The following is a 22,279-nucleotide window of genomic DNA, read 5'->3' as shown; positions in this document are numbered from 1 at the left end:
ACTTGACCGAAGAGACTTATATGCTATATTTTTTAAAAAATATAAAGATTAATACAGTAAACTATAATGGCTTAAGTCATCCATAATCAAATCGTAGGAGCTAAAATAAATTTTAATTATTTTTTAAACTTAAATTACACTTGTCATTTTATTAATAATTTATTGTGAGTCTATATCCACGTAAGCAGGCTATAACACCTATTAACTTAAATTTGACAAAAGAAACTTATATATTATATTTTTTTATATAAAAATTATTTTAAATATAAGTAAATTATAAGAACTTAAGGTCAATTAAAAAGGACTTCAACAGACTTGAACAAAATTCATAATTATCTGATCATAAATTCGGCTTAGGTTCGATTCTTATTGGATCTGTGATTTCTTTATAAAATCCATGTCAAACAAAACAGTCGGTCCCGATCCAATTTAGATATGGACCTGTGATTTCTTTATTAAATCCGTGCATATATACACACAACATAAAATATAAAGAATCGGATCAGATCTTTCGAACAGTAGATAAAGTATGAAGTTGTTATAATGCACATAAATGAACTGAGAATAAGCAAATTCTACCCGTTAGTGGCCACCTCATGTGAGCTACATCCAATTGAGACTCTTCCAGCATCATCACAATTGTTATTATAATATGTATTGCATATGTTAGGATAAACAACTCAATTGATAGAAATATGTTGGAGATGAGCAAACACAAAAGCCAGAAAATTTGCTGTGTGACCTTTTAGTGGTGAGCTCAGAAAAGCCATAAAGCTTGCAAATTGTTTGAGAACTCAGTACTAAAGAACCAACTGAGAACAAACAGCGACCAGGAATGCAGGGGCAAAGATCCTTTTTGGACCACTGTTCTTAGTTGAAGTGGAAAGACTTTTATGTGATTCTTCTCCATTTAGAAATATTTATTGTGACATTGGTCAACAATTTGATGTGCTCCTGTTGCTAAAGAACACAAAGACTGCAACTTGCACTTAATCAAGGCAGCACATTGCTTAGGCCCAACAGATCTCCATGGTTGAGCCATGGAGAAACCAAACGTATAAGGGCCTATCATTCTCTTTGATGCCCCCACTTTGATGATGGCAGCTCCGCGAAGCTCCACCATGTAAAGGCTACCCAGCTACTGATTTCATCACTATAAGTGTGGTAGATCATAGGCAATTCAATCCTAATTTGACATGATAATACTTGCAGTGGAAAGCATCACCTTCGGCTACCAAGCATGCATGTACCGGACACTGCCATCAGTTCCTTCTGGTAATTGCTCTGAGATGAGTTGCTGCAACTCCTCTTATTCTGAAGGCTTTTGATTTGTCATGGGCTTTAATGGAAGCTGTAGAGGGACAAGTGACGAGATTTTAACAATAGAAAAAAGAACAAAAACACCATTACCTAGGAAGGGGACAGTATACCTTTCATGAACAGGAAAGCTCCACCTCCATTCTGGGCCCTCTGTAGCTCCAAGGCTGTGACTCTCCCTGCGATGAGGTGGCAATCGAGGCCCCATAGCAATCGAGGCCGGTCCATGAAGAGAGGAGGATGACTGTGGCGTCCTTCAGAATGTTAGATTAGTGGAATGAAGAAGATTTAAGTGGGAGCATCCCTGAGAGATTCTTAGGCTTGAACCGCCTCACCCAGCTCTACATTGAGGATAACATCATGCTTCAAGGCTCGATACCTTCAAGCTTGGGGAGGCTTACCTCCCTGAAGACGCTCTCATTGAGTGGGAACCTTCCGCAAGGGCAGTTGCCTCCAACTCTTGGGTCTATCAAAGGTTTGCTCCAGATCAACATGGGGAGGAATCTTTTGACGGGCCCTATACCATCAGCCTTTAGCAGTCTTCATAGTCTGGAATCCCTTGATCTAAGCAAAAACATGTTGTCCGGAGAGATACCTAGCTTTGTTGGCAAGTATCAAAACCTTACCTTCGTTGACCTTGACTTTGACCTACATCCACGGAAGAAAGAGAAGCAAATTACTACTATAAAAGAGGGACACTTACAAATGCCTTAGGAAGATGTTCCTAGGCCATAAAACACCTTCAGCTTCCTAAACAAGAAGACTTCAAACCATAAGCAGGTTTTCTTGTGATGCCTGCTGTACTTCTTGTGGTGTTTGTGGTACTTCTCGTGGTGTCTGTGGTACTTCTCGTGGTGTCTGTGGTACTTCTTGTGATGTGTCTAACATCAAAGCTCAGGCCCTTATTTATAGTTTCAAGACGAGACAACAAGTCTGATTTTCCCGATGTGACTATGGGACTTGCCAAACTAACACTATGGACATCTCATTGAGTCAGAACAAGCTTACAGGTCAAATTCCACACCAGATTGATGGCCTCAAATCCCTCACTTCTCTTTCACTCAGTGCCAATTTGCTTAGTGGCTCCATTCCAGAATCCTTGGGCAGATTGCAGAAGCTATGGTATCTCAATCTGTCTAGGAATGGGTTTTCGGATCCCCTGCCTAATGAACTTCCTAATGGCTTGCCTTCTCTCTCATCCATACATCTGTCCTATAATGATCTCCATCTACAAACAATACCACATTGGATTTGGTGCAGAGAGCTTAGAGATGTACACCTTGCAGGCTGCCACATCAGGGGAAACCTCAAGCCATTTACATCACCAGAGTCCTCGAACTCCTTAGACCTGTCTGAGAATTATATCACAGGAGAAATTGGTGAGTTCTTCACAAACATGACAAACTTGTAGGAACTCAGACTATCCAGCAACATGCTCAGCTCTGACATCTCAAGACTTCAACTGCCTGACCTCCGCATGAATCAGCTCTATGGATCAGTATCAGGACTCCTGCAGAACGCCAACAAGTTCTTGCAATTAGTGGATATTTCAAACAACAGGATCACTGGAAGATTGCCAGAATTTAGTGGTTAGTTGGGCTTGAAATAGCAGGTCGTGTCAAATAATGGGATCTGGGGCCAAATCCCAACTTCCATAAGTCTGCAAAGGATTGATCTCTCAAGGAATCAAATCAAGGGGATGATCCCACCAAGCATGGGCCAAATGATGAAACTGGAATGGCTGGATTTATCAAGTAACAGGCTTAATGGCAGTGTACCAAATAACCTCACTAGATTAGTGAACATTAGGCATGCAAGCTTCAGGGCAAACAGATTGTGTGGGCAGATTCCTCAGTCAAGGCCTTACAACATCTTTCCTACTGCCGCCTATGCTCACAACATGTGCCTATGTGGGCAACCATTGTCACCATGTAAGAAACCCTAATTGGGTTGTATGAATACTCAGCAAAGTGCTAACCTAGCTATAATCAGTGAGGCTTCACTGAGAACAAGTTCTCCCTGTTCCCAATTCCTTTACCTTAATATTTTTGTATTGGAATCACTTACATTCACAAAAAATGTCATGAAGATGTCAATATACAAATGTTTTGTATCCTAATAAGACCCTAAATAAGGTAGCATCCTGAGCAATATGATGAGTGGCATGCATTGATATTTATACTAATCATTGTTCCAGTAATTGGTATGTTGCTGATCTATCACAAATTGTTGATTGTTACTGAATTTAAGGCATAATGAGACATATTTCAGTAATAAACTTTGTCAAGGTCACCTAACAACTCATCAAGGAGGTCCTTGTCCATGTTTGGCAAATTTCACTAGTAGTTCCATGACTAAAATCCAACAAAACATATTATAAGAACACTTAAATTTGGAAACAGATGGGGGCATAAGCACCACACAGAATTTGGTCCTAACACTAAACATCTTGAAAATGGTTTAGCCATATTGAATAAGCAACACATGAGAAACAAACTATCCAAAAGCAGTTAACGAGATTCTTAAATTTACAGAAAGGAGAAACAATTCTCATATGAATCTCTACTAGTAGTAGTCTCTTACTCCTCATTTTCTTCTTCTATATCTTCTTCTTCCCTATACGACCCTTTCTTTTCCTGTAAAAAGAGGAAGAAGCAATCACTTTACACATAAAAAATAGCAAATTGTGATTGAACTAGGGTTGATGAACAATCCACATACTTCCCATCATCTTCTTGATTGTGTTTCTCTAATGCTTTCCCTATTTTCAGCTCTACTGCCCTTTCAATGTAGGGTTTCTTTTCCTAGTTTTAGGCAATAAGAATTTAAATATGGCCACTCATAAATTATATTTAACAAATTAATAATCCAAAAGTCTATAAAACACTCCATCTGACATGGCCTTCCACTTCTCATCACCTTCCTTGGACACCTGTTATGATCCAGTCAAAAAAAGTAACAATGGAACAAACTGAAGAATCTTAATTTAAAATCATGAGCAGAGAACAAATCAAATTGTTATCGGGGTTAGCCTCTTTGTATGACTTCCTAAAGTCTTCCCTACAGCAACATTACATAGATCGAAATTAGTTAGGGGAGTCCTAAAAAGGCTTAACAATAGTTTAAATGAGAACTTGAGCAGTTGGAGGGCGCTTGGGAGCACTAGGGTCTTTGGACTTCTTCCCCTTCTTTGCCTTCTTCTCCTTACTCTCAGATGAGGCGACCCTCTTTCTGCAATCAAATGGAATGAAAAATTGAGCAGAAAGCAGAATGATCACATATGATTGTGCACGGACATGTTGTATGAGAATTACTTCTCTGTCGGCTTCTTTGCCTCAACTGCTTTCTCCCTAAGACTCTGCTGCAGTAACACTATCAGAATGAGACATAAGAAATCAATAATACATGAAATCACAAAAGAGCGTAGCAAGGGTCATTTTGGTTTTGGAATCGAGACCGCAGCTGTGCATGTCTATGAGAACAACAGCGACATCCTTATTGCATGCCTGGCTATGACCAAATCATAGATTTCAGCACCGGTGATGAAAAAGTCATGACAGATCGTTGCCCAACGAGTGCCGAAAGAGGAAGAAAGGAACGGATCATACCATCTGGTGAAGGCCCTCTCATCCTTGGCGTGCTGGCCGTCTCCGCCTCCACCCTCTTCCGCTGCCTCGACGGGTTGGACCTGGACGAACCTCTCCCCATCGTTAGACCTCACGAGAGAGATTGAGAAAGAGAGCGACGAGATCGGAGATGAAAGCGCGAGAGCAAGAGAGGAGAATCAGGGGAAGGTTTAGAGGAAGGACGACGGGGAGTTGAGTAGGAAAAGGGCGGGCTTCGAGATGCGTTTCGATTTCGCGTGCTCGAGAGTTCATGGGAGAAGGGTCGGAATTTTAGTGGTGCGGGTCGAGGAATTGGGTTGGTTTGGGTTTCGCTCCCGTTCTTTCCTGGTCGTGGATGGATGCATCGAACGGTTGAGGGAAATAGCTTGTTCCGGAAGATTTGCTTGGTTGACTGCTCGTAATGGACTGAACCGAATCCGACCCAATAACATGCAAACATCGAGTCACGCCACACTACGCTGTACAACACACGCTATGAGCGTTCGTCACCGTTTCAGTTGCGTACGATCAACATCAGATCACCGCATCATGGATCGATGAGGCTCATCAGATGGCTCTCACCGGTCGGCACTTGTACGTACGACGAGAATATTCCATCGAATCAAACAGGCAGTTCGAATTCTTAAACGATGACATGTGTTTCGTTACTTCTGTTTCGCTTGAAGCCCCATCAGGACGTCGTCTTCTCTCCCGAGTCGAAAGGCGGTGAAGGAGCAGAGAGGAGTAAAGGCGAAGAGCTAGGTCAGATATCTAAAGTTCTTCCTTCGCTTTTAATCTTTGATGACATCGAGCCTCGACTTGGGAGGAGAAGCGGCAGAGTAAAGGCGAAAATCCAGGTTAGATATCTAAACTTCTTCTTATCTTTGATGGGCCTCGAAAGCAACGATCTCAACTCCGATATGCTCGATCTCAAGAATCTGTCTCGAATTCCTCCGATTTCACTTTTAGGACACTTGGTTTCCAATCTATCTTGACGAATCCTACCTCATCTCCTTTTGATTTGAGTTGAATCTTCACATCCGATGGGTTTCTCTTTCGACCATCATCATTTGATCTATCGAATACTTCTTTCGTCGTGGAAATCACGGCTCATTTGGTATGATAGGATCCATGGCGCACGTAAGCATCGAAGGATTCTTTGCTCGTTCCTAAGCACCGTGAAACACGAAAACGTTCGGTAAAAAGTAATTTTAAAGTTGCATTTATATTTTGGGTTATGACTGAGAGAAAAAAAAGTAATTTTAAATGTTGATACTCTACGTTTACGTCAATAACTCGGGCTTATGAATCGAGCAATTCGTGATGTGGTGATAACGATTAGCCTCATAAGCACTCTAAAGCATATCTTTAATCACTAGAGACCTATAGTTAACATGGCAACCAGTGTCAAGAGAGTGACAAGTGACATAAGTAACTCGACGGATGTGGTGAGTCACGAGGAAGTTGACATCGTAAATGGATGTGTCATGGGTCAAATAAAGGAAGGTCACATCTGGCTCATAGTAGATCATCGCTCTTTTGCCACTTGCATTTGCATCAGCGACGATGCAGATGTCGAGTAGTCCTTTCATTACTTTACATTTATATCGACGTTGACATATATGAAAAGCATCATCTGCATCATTCTCTTTCTTTCCATTTATCTCACCTCTCATCATTAATCTCTCTTTTCATATGTAACATTCATTCGTAGCCTATAGTGATGTTACTATCCATCATCACCTAAAATATAATTAAGATATTAAAATTATTTTTTTACTCATTGTTTTCGTGTTTTTATCAATAAAACCTATAACGTTACGGTAAATGAAGCTAAATGTTACACTTACATAACTATAAAAATTTCAATATAAATTTTTTAAATCTAAGGATCAGGATACTGAAAAAATCTAATTAAATGAATAATGAGGTTAAAGAACCGACATTATCTATATATATATATATATATATATATATATATATAAGCTTTACTTATTGTTACACGCTTAGGGAGTAACGGCTGCTACATGGATAACAAACTAATCACGACACCCTCAAAGACGGTTGGCACAAGAGGTTGGCACGTGGCCGATCACTTGTAATACACTCGAGGCGACATGTCTCCTAAAAATAAATGAACGAGTATAACAAATTAACTATATCCAGCATAGTTTGATGCTACTTTGGAGGCATTTTTACCCATATCGGGTGCCACCGATAGAATGCATGTGCATATGCATATGATCGATTGGTTTCGATGATAAAACAAGATAGAGTCGTGTGATCAACTGCTCCAAAGAAAATATGTGAAGGTGACCTTTCAACAGCAAAAATCAATGATAATGAGATCAATGACAATCGTGCCATCCCTATATGGATTATTATGTACACTCTTTCTAAACCAAGAAACTCCAAACAGATTGAAGATGTTTGACACACTTATACAAGGTTACACGATTCCACCATAAATTCTCAAAATCAAAAAGAGAGATACAATTTCATTCAAAGGGATGCCGAACCTATGTTCTACAGAAAATAAATGCTCGGAGGCACAGAAAAAGGGGGATGAGTAGATTTCGATAAGGAGGCAAATGACATGTGCATCAATTATCCTTTACGCGACCATGAATGTTGTGCGTGTGAGGATGAAAACATACCTCCTGGCTGCGGTTGGTGAAAGAACTGATGACGCTTTACGAGAAGTCTACACAATGTGTCGAGCACACCAAACAGGATTAACTCATGACATGAACAGCACATAGCCATAGAACACATGAGATTTCATTTTCGGCAGTAAGGAAGAACTGTTCAAATATTACAGGATCATTCACAAAAACAAAACTATTACAAGGGTCAACAAACACCAAATAGTGTTAACTCATGACATGAACAGCACATAGAACATATGAGATTTCATTTTCAGCAGTAAGGAAGAACTGTTCCAATATTACAGGATCATTCATAAAAACAAAACTATCACAAGGGTCAACCAACATCAAATAGTGATATAATACAAACATGAAATATCCTCAAGTAATGGTTCCAGTGGTAATGACCCTATACCCTTCAAATGCACATGAATTTAACTCATTGACATCTTAATGATAAAAATTTTATTTTACCTATTATTGCATGCAACCTATAAATGGAAAAAGAATAGGAATAAATATCAATTGGCTGTGGTGCTTGACATATGAGATCCTAAAATATAACTCTGTATCGGTAGTAAGTCAACCAAATCCGTGGAAGCCAACAGAAGTGTAGGCATTTGAAAGTCCTGGTAATTTTAAGACAGCAAAAATGCCAGCTGCACAAGAAAAGACAGAAGCTAAGGCAAAAGCAGGGATGTTCCCTCCCCCGAAGAGGGCGTCCCAAGGCCCTGCACCGATAGCTACAATCATCTGTACACAAAATGCATTTAGTTAGTACACACTACAGAACATTATCAAGAACACACATATTTTTTCAAAAGAAAACTATTTACTGGAAAATATGTATAAGTAGACATATAGCGGCCACACAGTAAAGGTGTCTCGTGGACACGTATCTTTCTAAAATTAATTCCCTTTTCAGTAATTTGCCACTCTGTCCTGTATATTTACAGATTGCTTATATGAGCTACATGGTAATTTGAATGCATAGTTACTATCAGAATTAAAAGTATAAATATGACCTACTTTTGAATGTTTTATTTTAGTTGTCCATCGAGATTCTTTTTGCCATATCTGAAATTCTTTCCAAATTTTATTGGAAACATGAATAGAACATCCCTTTAATATCTGATGGGTTAATCATAAATGTCAGTCATAAAAACTGGTTCTTTTAAGAGGTAAGCTGCATAGACACCCCCTGAAATTTGACCCATTTGCAAACTCACCCACCCAATAAGGGCATTCACTAAATCTGTTAATACACAAAATTGTAAAGCATCTATAGATGCTTTCCATTATCTCTTCCTTCCAACACAGAACATTGTAAAATTAATTGATTCACTTTGACATATATCTAGCTTCACTCTTGCCATCTTATTACCAAGTGAGAGCATCTTCATACTCTTTAAGTAATTATGGCAACTAAAATTAGCACTTTACATTTGCACAATTTGCAAATTTTGAAATAAAAAAATTAAGCATTTCTGCTACAAACCCTTGTGCAAAGGTTGCTCACTTAATGTAATTTCCCCGATACGACAACATAACTACATAAGTACACAGACACAAAAGAAAAAGCCTCATGAAGTTCTGAAAGATGATTGCTCAATGAATGAGAAATAATTATTCTAAGAGACAAAGAAAACATTTATGCCTTAAAGAAAACATGTACAAGAAGTGTTGGGTGCACTAGATGAATTTATGGGAGTACTTGTGAAGTTATTCCAGCCAAAAAGTGAAAGAAGCTTCGTTGGTTAAAAATGAATTCTTTACCCATTCAACATTCAAAACGTATCAAAAAGATGCAAATAAATAAAGAAACAAACCAACTTGAGGAATGACGATCGCAAGATTCAGAACTCCAGTAGCCAGTCCTGCAAAATACATGTCAATTAGAAGAGATGTAACACAAGTAAAAAGGTAATAGCAAGTCAGTGCAAACTGACCTTGTCCTCCACCTGAGCCAGCAGTCAATTCTGCTGTCACAGAAAATGGAACACTATACGTAATCTGCCACATAATAAAAGTAGAATGCTTTTTAATCAGGAAGTGCAGATTATAGATTTATATGACTATGAAGATTGATGCTTACAGCTAGAGGAAACCCGAGAACTGAAAAGATAACCAATGCTGCCACCTTAATGGCCTTATTTCCTCCAAGGACATGTTGAATTCCATTAGAGTATTCACTGATAGACAACAAGCTTATGACTGTAGTAGCTGCCATACAAATAAACACGGTAAAGTTGCTCATTGCCCACACTAATCTTGCACCCATTTTCCGGCACATTGGATCAATAAAGAAAGAGCTAGCTCCAAGAACAACCTGTTGGAAGTAAAATCTTAGTGAAAAGCTTACTTTCAAAAGCATAGATATGTCTTTCAATAATGTTTGATCACACAAATAACATCACATATACACCCGGTTGTAGAATTACATGGTGAACCATCCTTATCAAGCTAAAATTCAGGTGCTACAACAAGATTTGAATGGTCTTAAGTATTTCTAGACTGCAGACCTTAAAAACCATTCATGCATTCAAGCAGATTGTATCATGTCAGCAAAGCACAAGAAATCTGTCCACACCGTGCCAGTGTAAAGCATGCACCAACTCTTACTGGTTTAACATGGGCTTTTGCCACACTGTGCCAGCTCATGTCTATCATGGACTTGCATGAGGTGGTTTGACCAGCATTATAATATGTATTTTATGTATGTATGTATGTATGTTGAATCACAACAAACTTACTGAATTCAGTAGCAAACCGAATGCACCTTCTCTGACGCCATTTTGATAGTCAGCTTGTTGGGTTGTATCCCCATTTGGATTCCCATGGTATACTTCTCGTCCCATCCAATCGGTATCAAAAAGGAAGAAGGGGAACCACGACAACTACATATGCGAGAAAAAAAAAACAAGAAAGCCAATCATGGAGGAAATGAGAATCCAAGCAATCAGTTATAAGCCGACTCTGAAAGTAAAAGATAGCCATAAACATGTCAATTCCAAACCACATACCCAGGTAAGGGCCATGACAAGAAGCACAGAATGCATTCCAGGCGGCAGATGCCTCATGCTTGTTAAAATGTTAACCAAAACTGCAGTAGGTCCATCATCAAGGGCTTCAATTTGCCCCCTATCACTGCCATGCCCAAAGTCCACAGAAGCATCTGTGCTAGCTCTATCATCCATCATATTGATTCTAGAGTTGTGGCCATTATCTAATTTCTCCCACTTAGCTTGTAATGATAGATGCTGGTACTGCTCAGGATCTTTTAATAGAGGTGAAGAATCGGACAAATGTTGTGCAGGCTTTGGTTCGAGTGGGATTTCTTTAGCGAAATATAGAGTCACGAGCATACAAAATGTAAGGAACACCTGCATGTAAAAATCATTTGAAATTTTGTTGCAAGAATATAAAATCTTAATAACCAGAACTAAATACTAGTCACAAAACCTAGAAACTGAAAAGTAACAGATTCTGATAGCAATCTGACCAGTAGTTAGATCAAGAATAATTAACATATTGCTTCTCAAATAAAGAATACTGAAGCATATACATTTTCACAATGCAGCTTGATCAACTGATAAAAATGTAAACATCAAGTGAAATGACCTCAACATAAGAGGTGACAAAATAATAAATTGCAAAAAACAGCTTTTGAAAACAATATGTAATAGCATATCAGTGCTTAGAGGTTTCAGAAAGCTAAATGGCAGCAGAAGACAAAGCACATGTGACACAATGGCAAGACCCAAGACATGATTGACATAGCACTAGAACATAGAGGGTTCCTTCAAAATGTACACAAGATAAATAAAGCAGGAGAAACTATACCTAGAAAATCCAAACAGCATGGCATTAAAGATCTCCAGCAACAAAGGGAAGTCATCCAATTTATTTATCTGGAAAATTCACAGAACCTTATCCGAATTCTAAATGCCTAACGCTGCTAATTACTGTATCATCTGAGATGCAAATGGCATAATATAAATTACAAAGTGGTTTATGTAACACAATTAGTCTAACAAATAACAACTTAGAACTGTATCACTCCTGAAATTTTTCAAAGAATGATGTGGTCTCTGTGTGTCCAACAGCAGGATTTCAGAGACCAGATCACCCCTGAAATTTTTCTGGGTTGTTTAAGTTCTCTTACAATTCCTCATCTAATAGTCAATCCTTTTACAGAACATCCTGCAGATGTAGTTACTCCTTAGTTGTAATGAAGAATAAAAATGACTAGGTTAGATGTATTACGCTATGAAAGAATGAAAGAAAAGATAATTCAATGGATGAAAATAGTATTAAACTAAAAAGAAATTCTTTGATGTTTTTATCAATTGTTGTACAAATTGGCAGTATTGAAAATTTGTCACTTGCAAAGAACACGGTATCAAGTCATAAACACCCCATGCTCCAACATAACAAATAACTCACCACAGCAACCAGAAAGGCAGCCTTTAGATTTCCACATACTTCACAGCAAGCCTCTGTTGTCAGAAAAGGAAACCACCTGCATGAGTTAAACTGATTACAAGGACTATGGTAAGGGTTTACATGGTGAAAATATTTTTTTTAATCAATGGGTAAAACTCACATTTGAACAATAACTTGTGACTTACAACCTCCTTTTTCAAAATTTTCTTAAATCAGATATGACACCCATACTCATTGTTGAAATTAATGATTTATCACTTTGTTCAAGGAGTCTTGTCCAAGCTTTGAGATTGAAGTTTGCAACTTGATCATTTAGGTGTCAGAAATTATTGTGTACAGCTATAATTTGTGGAGGTCATCAAGATCTTGGTTATGCAATTTTAGTTAAGAAAGTTGAAAAAGAAACACAAAATGGAGCTTTAGAGGTGAATCAAAATGATTTATGAGAAAAAACACGTAAGTGGTTCGTTTTCTTTAGCATCTTTGTTGGTAAGATATATGTAGTAATGTACAGTATGGAGAACCTGATCCACTATTAGCAGAAACAAAGAAGAAGATCAGATTGAGTTAAAACTAATGGAAATTGTCATGGATAATAGAAGTTGACATAGTAATGCAAATTATTTATTAGCAGATGCAATTGAATAACTATAAAACATTAAAAAGTTTCCGTAGCAAATCTGTGTTTAAACAGTCAATTCTTATTTGTAATGTTCTTTTCATTGTAGTCTAAACCAGGGAGGCAAACTTTATGACATCAATATGCAGAAAGCATAAAACTTTGTGTTCCTATACAGCAAGCAACATAGTTCACCTATATGTAGAGGCCAACATCCGGGTAGACACCAAGCCAAACACTCACAAATTAAAAAAAAGTGAGCAATGATTTCATACAATTTTTCAGATGTGCTTGGAATATGTTGGGAGGAAAATTAGATCACATCAGAGGGGAGAGATTCTGATCAAGTGGCTGTAATAAGTATTTCTCATCTTGAAACTCCATTATCTATGTGGTGCAAATCAAACAAGCACAAAAAAAAAGTAAGAAGTAATTGGAAAAGAAGAGGAGCTTGAAAAAAATTTATACAAGCTTCTTAACACATACGTGGTTATTTTGGGGTCAAGCAAACAGAGAAACAAGGAAAAGAAGGGAGTTCCAAAGGCTTTCTACAAGCTTCTAAACATACACACACATGGTATTTTGGAAGTTATAGACAACCTATGAGGACTCTCTAGCAAGTGGTCACAGAAGTTCCACAATGAAATTGATTTGTGAACGCTCAATAAATGCATGGCATTTACTTCAGAACGAATCCTTCTCACCAAAAGGAGGTAGATACAAAATGCAGAACATGTCATCATTATGCTACCATGATAGCATATTGGATTGTGCTATGGACTGGTACTTAAAGAAACAGTTTGTTTGTAATTGAAAGATAAAGGGAATTTCTTGCCCAAGAAGTATTTTTTTCCCTTGTCTCTATCTTTTTCAGTACATACTTTTAGTGGGTCCTAACCCAAAGACCCCTGTTACCCTTAGGATTAAGAAAGCAATTTAGTGTATCATAGCACAACCACGGGGAAATTTTATAGGTACAGCTAACTCATTAGGCAGTTTATAGGTGATTAATTTTCAATACGACATCTGATTGGTAGTTAGATAGTAACGTCACCAACATTTCTGCAATGATTTAATTGTGCAAAAATTTAGAAAAAAATAATCCTTAAAATGGGACGTCACCAGCTACTACAGCATCATTCTAATGGTTGTGAAAGTTCAATAATTTAGCAGAATAGGGTGATATGTTTACAAATATTAGCTTCCCAATAGTCCTTCAGTGGTTTAATCATGAGAATTGGTGTGTCACAGATAACTGCTTGAAAGACCAATTTTCTTCTCAAGCTGTATGGCTTTGCACATGGCCGTTCCCATATAGTTTCACTGGTTACTCCCACATTGTGTGCCAAACAACCATTTTGACTTGATGAGGTGAAGACTGCCCATGGTAAAACAACTACCCTACCAAACCTTGACCGTAGAGGTACGGGATAACTTGTGCCTACAAATGACTTCTATCATGATAGAAGAAGTCACTAAATATATACTGTTTCTGTTGTCTTATACAAAATTTGGTAATCAGAAACTTCGAAAGTAGGATGACTTTACAAAGTTGGAGAGTTTGGATTACCGCAAGTGAGTACTTTTCTTGCTGCAACCTACTAAGAGAATAACCAACGAATCAGGAAATTAGATCATGTAAAGTTACCTCTTGTATTGTTTCTCAGCTCCTATCTCTCATACCAGTTTGTCATTAACTTGTCAGAACTCTTATTAAAACTCTAAATAATTGTATGAAGTCATCATCATTCATTACATTATATTCCATACTTGAACATATATAAGTACATAGAAACAAATAAGACAAATACAAGCCCAAGTATATTTACAAATGGGTTTGCACATATACATATACTTTGAGGTATATGTATATGTAGATGTACACACATACGCATACATATACATGATATATATATATATATATATATGTGTGTGTGTGTGTGTGTGTGTGTGTGTGTGTGTACATATATACATGTATGTATATATATACATGTTCATATGTAGTATATGGATGTACACATCTTGTTTAACAAAAACTTGAACCCAAAGAAAAACTGAATGCAACACAGATACCCATGACCAGGTTTTCAAAAGTCAATCAAACCAGTACCAAAACATATAGCTTAGTAACAGTCAGTATCCATTTTTATACAGTCAGTATCCATTTTTATTGTGTTTGCAGTGAAGCAGGATTGTACAGGATGGTATATCATTCAGTGTACTGGTACCATATCGATCTGGCCAGGTGTCGAAACTAGTCTTAGACCAAAATTTTAAACTTGGTCATCATTACAGAGTTTGTCATGTACCTGTGCCAAAGTCCACTTGAACCAGATGAGAACCCTAAAATATTTCCAAGAGCCATCCATGAGCAAAATATGGCATTTGCAGAATTGCATTGGTCAGGGCCTAAACACAATATACATTGATTCAGTTCATAAAAGTCACATTATTCGACTAAGATAACTGTAAATAACACCTAGCAGAAGAGAGGAATACGTCTAACCTGAGAGATCTGCTAGAAGAGCACGAGCTGGACCCTAAAATTCATGCATACAACAGTATCAGAGAACTTATAAAGATGAAGTGTGCAACCTAAACCTATTATGACCAGTGTTCTAGGACTTCACGTGGTCACAAATGCAGAACCAGTAATGTATCCACCTTCCATGAAGCCCTTGCATTATTAAACAGGGCAAAAAACTGCATTCTGTGGTGGCCACATTATCAGTTATGCATCTGCACATGGTAATTTTTCTTTCTTCTTGTTATTATTTTTTATATACTTTCATATCATTGATATCGTGCTATATTAAGTATATGCTTGTCTTATTTCTAGTTAACTAAACAGATTCATGGAGTACCAAAAAGAACTCATACATGATATTGTCATAATTATTATTTATACTTGATCCTGTGTCCCTGATATGCATTATACGTTATTTATACTTGATCTAGTAGTTAAACAGATGCAACTACATGGTGGTACCTTGACCAACAACAGATTGCGGCCACTTTAAAGAACATTTACTTGTATAAAGTATAAACTCAAAAGTACGATTGGAGAAGCAAAGGAGGAATAGACAGGTTTGAAGTGGCTTACTTGCACTGTATTGTTAGCAAGATCCAGCATCCAAAATCCAATCACAAACACAGCAGCTGCTCGCCATCTGGGACCTTTATAATTTCTGTTTTTCGTAATGATTTAGGTTACAATCTAGTGCATTCAAATTTATGAATAATAATAATGAGAAAAGGTACCTGCAATGTTCCTTAGTATCACCTAGAATGACGCCAATATCAGCAGAGAACCCAATCAAAATTACCTAGATCAAAATATAGTTGGATTCAATCACTATAGGACAAGCAACAATTAACAGAGACAACAAAGGCTGATTTCTCAACACTCACAGCAAAAGAAATCATGACGCAGCCAACAAAAATGAATGGTCGCCTCCTTCCATATTTTGAATGGCATTTATCGCTCCATATACCAACACAAGGTTGAACCTAGGAACCAAATATTAACTTAGACAGTACCCAAATTCCTTAGTAAATAGGATGTTTCAGCACCAATAACCATCAGCAAAACAATAAAAAAAGACAGTCCACATTAATAAAAAATATGTATAGGCAGGAAAACTCCAAGGACGAACTATTTTAAAGTCAATAATTGCAGACAATTGATTGATGATCATGATGGCTTCAAAGTCATTATAAATCAACAATAACGAGAACAAAGCCAAAAGTCCCAACTATTTGAAGTCGACTACATGAATCTTTTGCCGTCATTGAGATCCGTAAAAAAATCATATGTCTAGTTAAATTTAAAGTACTTAAATCTTTATTTATAGTTTTCATTAAGGTCTTTTTATATCTTCCTCTACCTCACCTTGTATCACTAACACTAATCACTATAAATCAACACCATAAGCAAATTAATCATAAAAGGAGTTATGTCAAACCCATCACCCTCAAGTGACTCTACACAAGATAATCACTTTTTATAAACTCGGCAGGACTTACTATTCTCCTAGCAAGAGATTAGTAAGAAATATAAATAAACAACAAAGTTATGGGTGTCACATTATGAAAGAGAAAGACAATGGACCTTGAAAACTATGGACTTCAACAAACAGTCTAAAACCATATGTAGCAATAAAAAGGACATAAAGCTCCAAACACACAAAAAATTCATTAAGAAATGCTTCAGATTCCAATTGGAAAAGTAAGAATTTAGAATTATTATATCCTGAAAGAGGATCTTGATGCACAACAAATGCACAAGAAACCTACAAAAGCTTAAGATTTGCATTCCATAATAAGATAAGCAAAGCACTAACAATCATAACACTCCCATAGGAAAGCATTAAGACACTTCAAAAATGAAGTTTTTATGAAAAGAAGAAGAAAAAAGGTGTATCACTCGCAAGGCCAATAGTTAAATGCGTAGAACTTAATTTTGCTAAGATTAGTCTGTATCGACTGGTATTTACCGATCCTGGCATGAACCAACATGCTGTCACGAACTTAGCTGATTTTACCTAAGTCGTGTGGCACCCTTGCGTGTCTGTCCGCAAAGGTTAGCCTCCCCAAAACCTCCCACGGTCCCTTAGGACCTACAAAAGAGAAAACGGGTTAGAGAAAGCGCCTCACTCGGGATCCACAAGCAAACATCTCCGAAAACACTTCATAGCCAATGCAAATTACAAACGGACTTTACAAGCTCTGAACGGTTGCACAACAAAGGGTCAAAATGATCCACTACAAACCGAATATCTCTTACAAGTGTCCACATGACACAACCTTCATTTACAAGCCTACAACGACCACCAAACCCAACTAAAATGGGGTTATTAAGCCTTCGATCGTCCCTCTACATGTTGTGCAAAGTATAAACAAACCAAAAAACACGGACATACATAAGCATTACATCAAACATCTTGTTTAGAAGTTTGTCCGTGACATTGTCCCCCACCCATTCCTTCGACGTCCTCGTCGAAGCCTTTGCCGACACTGCAACTCCTCGCTTTCGCTGAGTCTTCAATCTTCTGCTCCAGCTGCAATGCGCCTCTTGGCTCCCAACTGCTCTCCGCTGCTGTTGTTGAGTAGTCGAACTTTAGATCCGTCATGCTGCTTCAACTCGCCAATGACTCTGACTCTAGTGTGGGGTTGGCTGAGTTGTGTTGATCTCTGTTGGTTCCTACGGATCCTTCAGATGAAGGAAAAGACCATCTTTACTTTGCGCCTGTCTCTTAAATACCTCAGGCTATTTGAACTGGGTGGATGCTTGTTGGAGCTTTAACGAGTATCGCCTCGCAAACTTTTTGAAGTTTTGGATCCTTCCTCCACAAAATTTGCCTATTGACTCTTCTTTCGCTTAGTTGTCACTTCCAAGTACATTCGCATCACTTCCGCTTTCGATTGGCATTCTGTTGGGAAATGAAACGAATAATCTGCTCTAAGTAGCACTGATCACCATTGGTGAAGATTTGACAACTATTATCTTCCATTATTTTCGAAGGGTCTTTAAACCTGTGCAGAGCTCCTCTGTTGGATAGATAAGAGAATTGGGGTACTCGGTTTCACCCATTCTCTTAAGAGTTGACAAGGCAAAGGTTACTTGACTTCGCCCACCTCCTCGAGGGTTGTACTCCATGCATCGAGCTGGTTACTGGCATTCATCTGCTCTTTGCTCACACTTCTGAAGCACTTAAAGTGTTTGCACTCCTCGCGTTGAGTTAGCTACTATAATTCACCTTCTCAATGCTATTGAACTTCTAGAATGCATGAAGTTTTTACCCCAACTTGGAGTAAGTCTCTAATAGTTTTGGTCGCCTCTAGGATTGTATCGTCTTCTCCATCAACCTTGCCGCCTACTCCACTGAGTAGCATAAGTATAGCACCACGTACTGCCTACTTCGTTCCTTGGTCGTGCAATCTTGCATGACCTGAAGTCCTTCACTTTCGACTATCTTGATGAAAAGCTCGTTGACACCGGTCTTACGAAGTTCCTTGGCCTCTGCCTTTCAACCTTGTCTCGGTACTTGGAGTTTGTCTTTGTATGCTCCACCTCCTTGACCCCTTTCATGACCAAGCGCTCTCCCTCCATAAGAGCAAGGGATCAATGACTTTCATGGAAGTCCCGTCTCTGCGGTACCATGGCGCTGCCATGCCCATGGCCCTACTATCTGTCGCCTCGCATTTGCATCTCTTTTCTTCACGATCAGTAGATATATCACTGTGGCACTCCTCCGAGTCCACCTCCATTCTAACTTATGCTTGATTTTGGGTAGCCAAGTCCCTCTGGACTCATCGTCGCTTCCTCGCCCCTTTCGACCCCCTGCTTCAACACCTCTATATTCTCCAAGCAGCTCCCTTTGGTCGATGGAAAGACAAACTACAAATCTCATGCATGGCCTCTGCCATCATATTGTAGGATTTGCACCAATTCTGTTCTCCTTAGCTTCCTTGGTAGCAACGTTCGCTTATTAAATCATCAAAGCCATGAATCTATCACAACTTTCACTATCTGTATCATGGCAGTATTTTTCTTCATCATGTATTAATTTCTTTTTCCAAAAACTAGTCACTCACATGGCACATCTCAGTTTTTTATTTTTTTCTTTTGAACTTTTGTCTTCTAAAGGCACACTAACAGATCAATGTTTGCACACATATGGCGGTCTAGGCAATGCAGTGAAGCATCTTAAAACATAGAAAATATGCACCTGCTTATCAAGTATCAACAAGCAAGTTTAAGAACCTATCTAGATCATAAAGCATTTTCATTGCACAGCTAAGGAGCATAACTAAATGCACCAAAGATTAGTTAAAAAAACGAAAATATATACCTTCCAATTCAAGCAATTGTGTCTAGGATTAATTTTTCTTTGAGAAAAAAATTAAGACATTTTACATGATATTTCTTCATACTCAACCTCTCTTTTATGACGCTTCGTCCAATGAATCTATGCCAAGAACTTAATACCAAAATAATGATTTAAGGTCGGAATATCATGAAACAAGATAATATCAGCTCATTCAGAACTAGTTATGACCAATTAACTCCCACAAAGCTATTGAGGAGAAAAAACATTTACATACTAAATGAAGCACTGTCCACATAATAACTAGCAGTATCAAGAACAAATCACCAAATTAATATCTTATTGCTGTTTCCTGGATAAACAAGCTGTGGATACTTACAACGAAGCCAGTTATTGGTCCACAAAGCCAAATGAATGATGAAAAAACATGCTCTATTCCTAATGTCTGCATAAACCAGGTTAATCAAATTTAGTAATAGATCTAAAATATTCAAGCAGGAAATAGAAGCATGTAGTCTATGACAAACACCCAAAAAAGAAACATTAATATTTCAAAATATTATAAATCTAAACCTATGTGTCAGACAGAACAAACCACAATAATAGCAAGTTTCAACAAAAAATTCTACACAATCAAGGAGATATATTGCTTTCAAAATTATCATTTATCAGTGGTGCATCAATGCAGGATAGACTGAGACATAAGAGTGAAAATCATCATCGTCAAATGGAGGTTTTCCTAATACCAAGGTTGTCACTCTTGACACAAAGGAAACAAACATTCAACAGGAATTCATATTTCTTTTCTGAATTTTTTCTTTTGTGCTCTCAACCAGAATATAAAAATTAAAATAATCCCCCTTTCCAAAAAAAAAATTCCCAGATGCTTACTTTACTAGTTTTTTTTAAACCACTTATCAAGGAGTTCATCATGTCAGCAACTTTAAAATCATCAATCTCCCATTCCTTTTGTGATAAATTCCTTTCCTAGATACTGGATTAGCTTAATGTGTTCTCTTTGTTGAAAATCTATGATACTTTGTCATAGTTCCTATATTTAAAATGATCCTTGTTATGGGCAATCACTTGAGAATCTGGACTACTATTTAGGGGGTAAACAAGCATAGTCTGACGTATTTTAGCCTAGGCCAACCATATATCAATATACAATCTTACATTATGCACAAGTACAGAGAGTCATGCACCAACATCTCCAATATTTCTGTGTCTGGTTACATTTATGAGCCACTTTAAAATAATAATGAAATACTAATTTAATAACAACTACAGATTTTTCTTCCAAGCTAAGGTAACATGAAATACTAATTTAATAGAAATAGTATGATATTTCCATAACATAGTATTAGTTAACTCAGAAAATGATGCATAAACTTTGTCATCGAAATCCTCTGAGTTATTAGCTCGATTTGGGACAGATTTATTGCCTGGCACAGCCTCAGTTATCTGATGAGTGATGGCTATCTTTAGAACTTCACAGAGCACCTGGGCATCTGTCTGGGGGCTAGATGAACACTTATTCATCATCAACCTATCTCGGTAATTACCTCTTAGATAATAGATATAAAACTGTGTGATCCCAATTCCACGAACCAAATTATGGAAAATTCAGACTACTTATGAACTCCCGCTACATAATTAACGGGAGTAAACATCCTAAATTTCTCATAATTCTTCAACCAATGTTACAGTTTGATCTTTTCTTTTTTCCTTCTAATATGTAATCCACTTCTTACTTAACATATATCAAGAGATCTGATTAAAAAAGAACAATAAATCACTAGAGAAAGCGATCCCACCTGGATGTAGGGTGTAAGCAGCGAAAGCTGCAAGGCCCAACCGAACTGCACGCCGGCGGCAACCATACAACTAAGAATCAACGTCTTCCAACCGGTCCTCTCCCGCGGCCGCGAAGGGCTCGAGGAGGAAGAAGGCGAAGAGGAAGGGATGGGGACGCTGCAGGAGACCTCGGATTCGTGGATCTGGCCGTTGGGATCCCCGTCGAGGCGGGCGAGTTCGACCTCGGCGTCGTCAAGGTGGCGGTAAGGGAGGCGGACTGGGACGGCCTCCGTCGCCATGGCGGGCTTGGATCTGCGGCAGGAATTCAAGATTTCGGGGACGGGATCCCCATGTGAGGGAGGACTCGTTCTTGGAATTTAGGGGTACGAAATAGCAGCAGATCTGAGACGATCGGGGGCCGAAGCAGAGGGTTTGTGAGGCGGAGGGAGATTTCAAGCGGAAGAAGCGTGTGGCACGTGCGAGGGGGGCCGGCTTGAGCCTTCGCTTCCTCGGCTTCACACAGGTGGGTGTGGTGGCGTCGGTGCGCTATGCTTGCACCCGCACAGCCACTGTTGTTCATCCTTCACGGCATGGAAAAATCTCAATTAAATAACAGTATTGCCCCTCCGCCTCAGAAAAGATCCTAACCGCTAATCTACGTGAAGTGCTAATCTCAGATAAAAGACGGACGGTTAGATGTAGTAGGAGCAGTGCCCCTATCCGTCAAGTTCTCGAGACATATACACAGCACAAAAAAGTAAAAGGTCATTGATGATTGATTGATTGATTTGTAACAAAATTATTCAAAAAAATATTTCAATATACATTGAAAGGAAATAATTATGATGTACAGATGATCGTTTATAATAAAAAAAAATTAGCAGCTGTAATTGGCCAAATGGCAACGTAATGATACTTGATAAAAGATCATGTCACACATCACAATCAAATAATATTCAACTTCACAGAACATGATCACAAGAAATGCTCCAGATGTAATAGACATTGAAGGTTAAT

At 38.2% G+C, this 22,279-nt stretch overlaps 1 protein-coding gene and 1 pseudogene across 2 annotated transcripts; one reads left to right on the top strand and one right to left on the bottom strand.

The window, feature by feature from the left end:
• Positions 1 to 1,557: 1,557 nt before the first annotated feature.
• Positions 1,558 to 3,262, top strand: LOC135608773 (LRR receptor-like serine/threonine-protein kinase FLS2; annotated as a pseudogene).
• A 4,546-nt stretch (positions 3,263 to 7,808) lies between these two features.
• LOC135610600 (sucrose transport protein SUT4-like) lies at positions 7,809 to 21,800 on the bottom strand. 2 transcript variants are annotated; one of them, XM_065105300.1, is made up of 14 exons: positions 21,283 to 21,800; positions 19,845 to 19,910; positions 16,047 to 16,145; positions 15,897 to 15,961; positions 15,739 to 15,823; positions 15,142 to 15,175; positions 14,945 to 15,044; positions 12,017 to 12,092; positions 10,594 to 10,953; positions 10,324 to 10,467; positions 9,666 to 9,899; positions 9,520 to 9,583; positions 9,404 to 9,447; positions 7,809 to 8,323 (listed from the first exon to the last, which is right to left on the bottom strand). In XM_065105300.1, exons 1-14 carry the CDS (start codon positions 21,559 to 21,561, stop codon positions 8,153 to 8,155), a joined length of 1,821 nt encoding a protein of 606 aa, XP_064961372.1. In that variant the 5' UTR covers positions 21,562 to 21,800; the 3' UTR covers positions 7,809 to 8,152. The 2 variants fall into 2 exon arrangements, with proteins under 2 accessions (XP_064961372.1, XP_064961371.1); XM_065105299.1 differs by having other exon boundaries at positions 7,885 to 8,323; positions 9,400 to 9,447; positions 21,283 to 21,735.
• Positions 21,801 to 22,279: the final 479 nt, after the last annotated feature.

This window comes from Musa acuminata, chromosome BXJ2-4, assembly GCF_036884655.1.
Source record: "Musa acuminata AAA Group cultivar baxijiao chromosome BXJ2-4, Cavendish_Baxijiao_AAA, whole genome shotgun sequence".
NCBI lineage: Eukaryota > Viridiplantae > Streptophyta > Magnoliopsida > Zingiberales > Musaceae > Musa > Musa acuminata.
This window is presented reverse-complemented; position numbering and strand designations above follow the sequence as displayed.

Coding starts and splice junctions, on each gene's coding strand:
- LOC135610600 (XM_065105299.1), bottom strand. CDS start 21,561: ATGGCGACGGAGGCCGTCCCAGTCCGCCTCCCTTACCGCCACCTTGAC. Junction 19,911..21,282: donor TGCTTACACCCTACATCCAG/GTGGGATCGCTT, acceptor TGGTTTATGCAG/ACATTAGGAATAGAGCATGT. Junction 8,324..9,399: donor GATCGTCATTCCTCAAGTTG/GTTTGTTTCTTT, acceptor TTTTGTGTACAG/ATGATTGTAGCTATCGGTGC.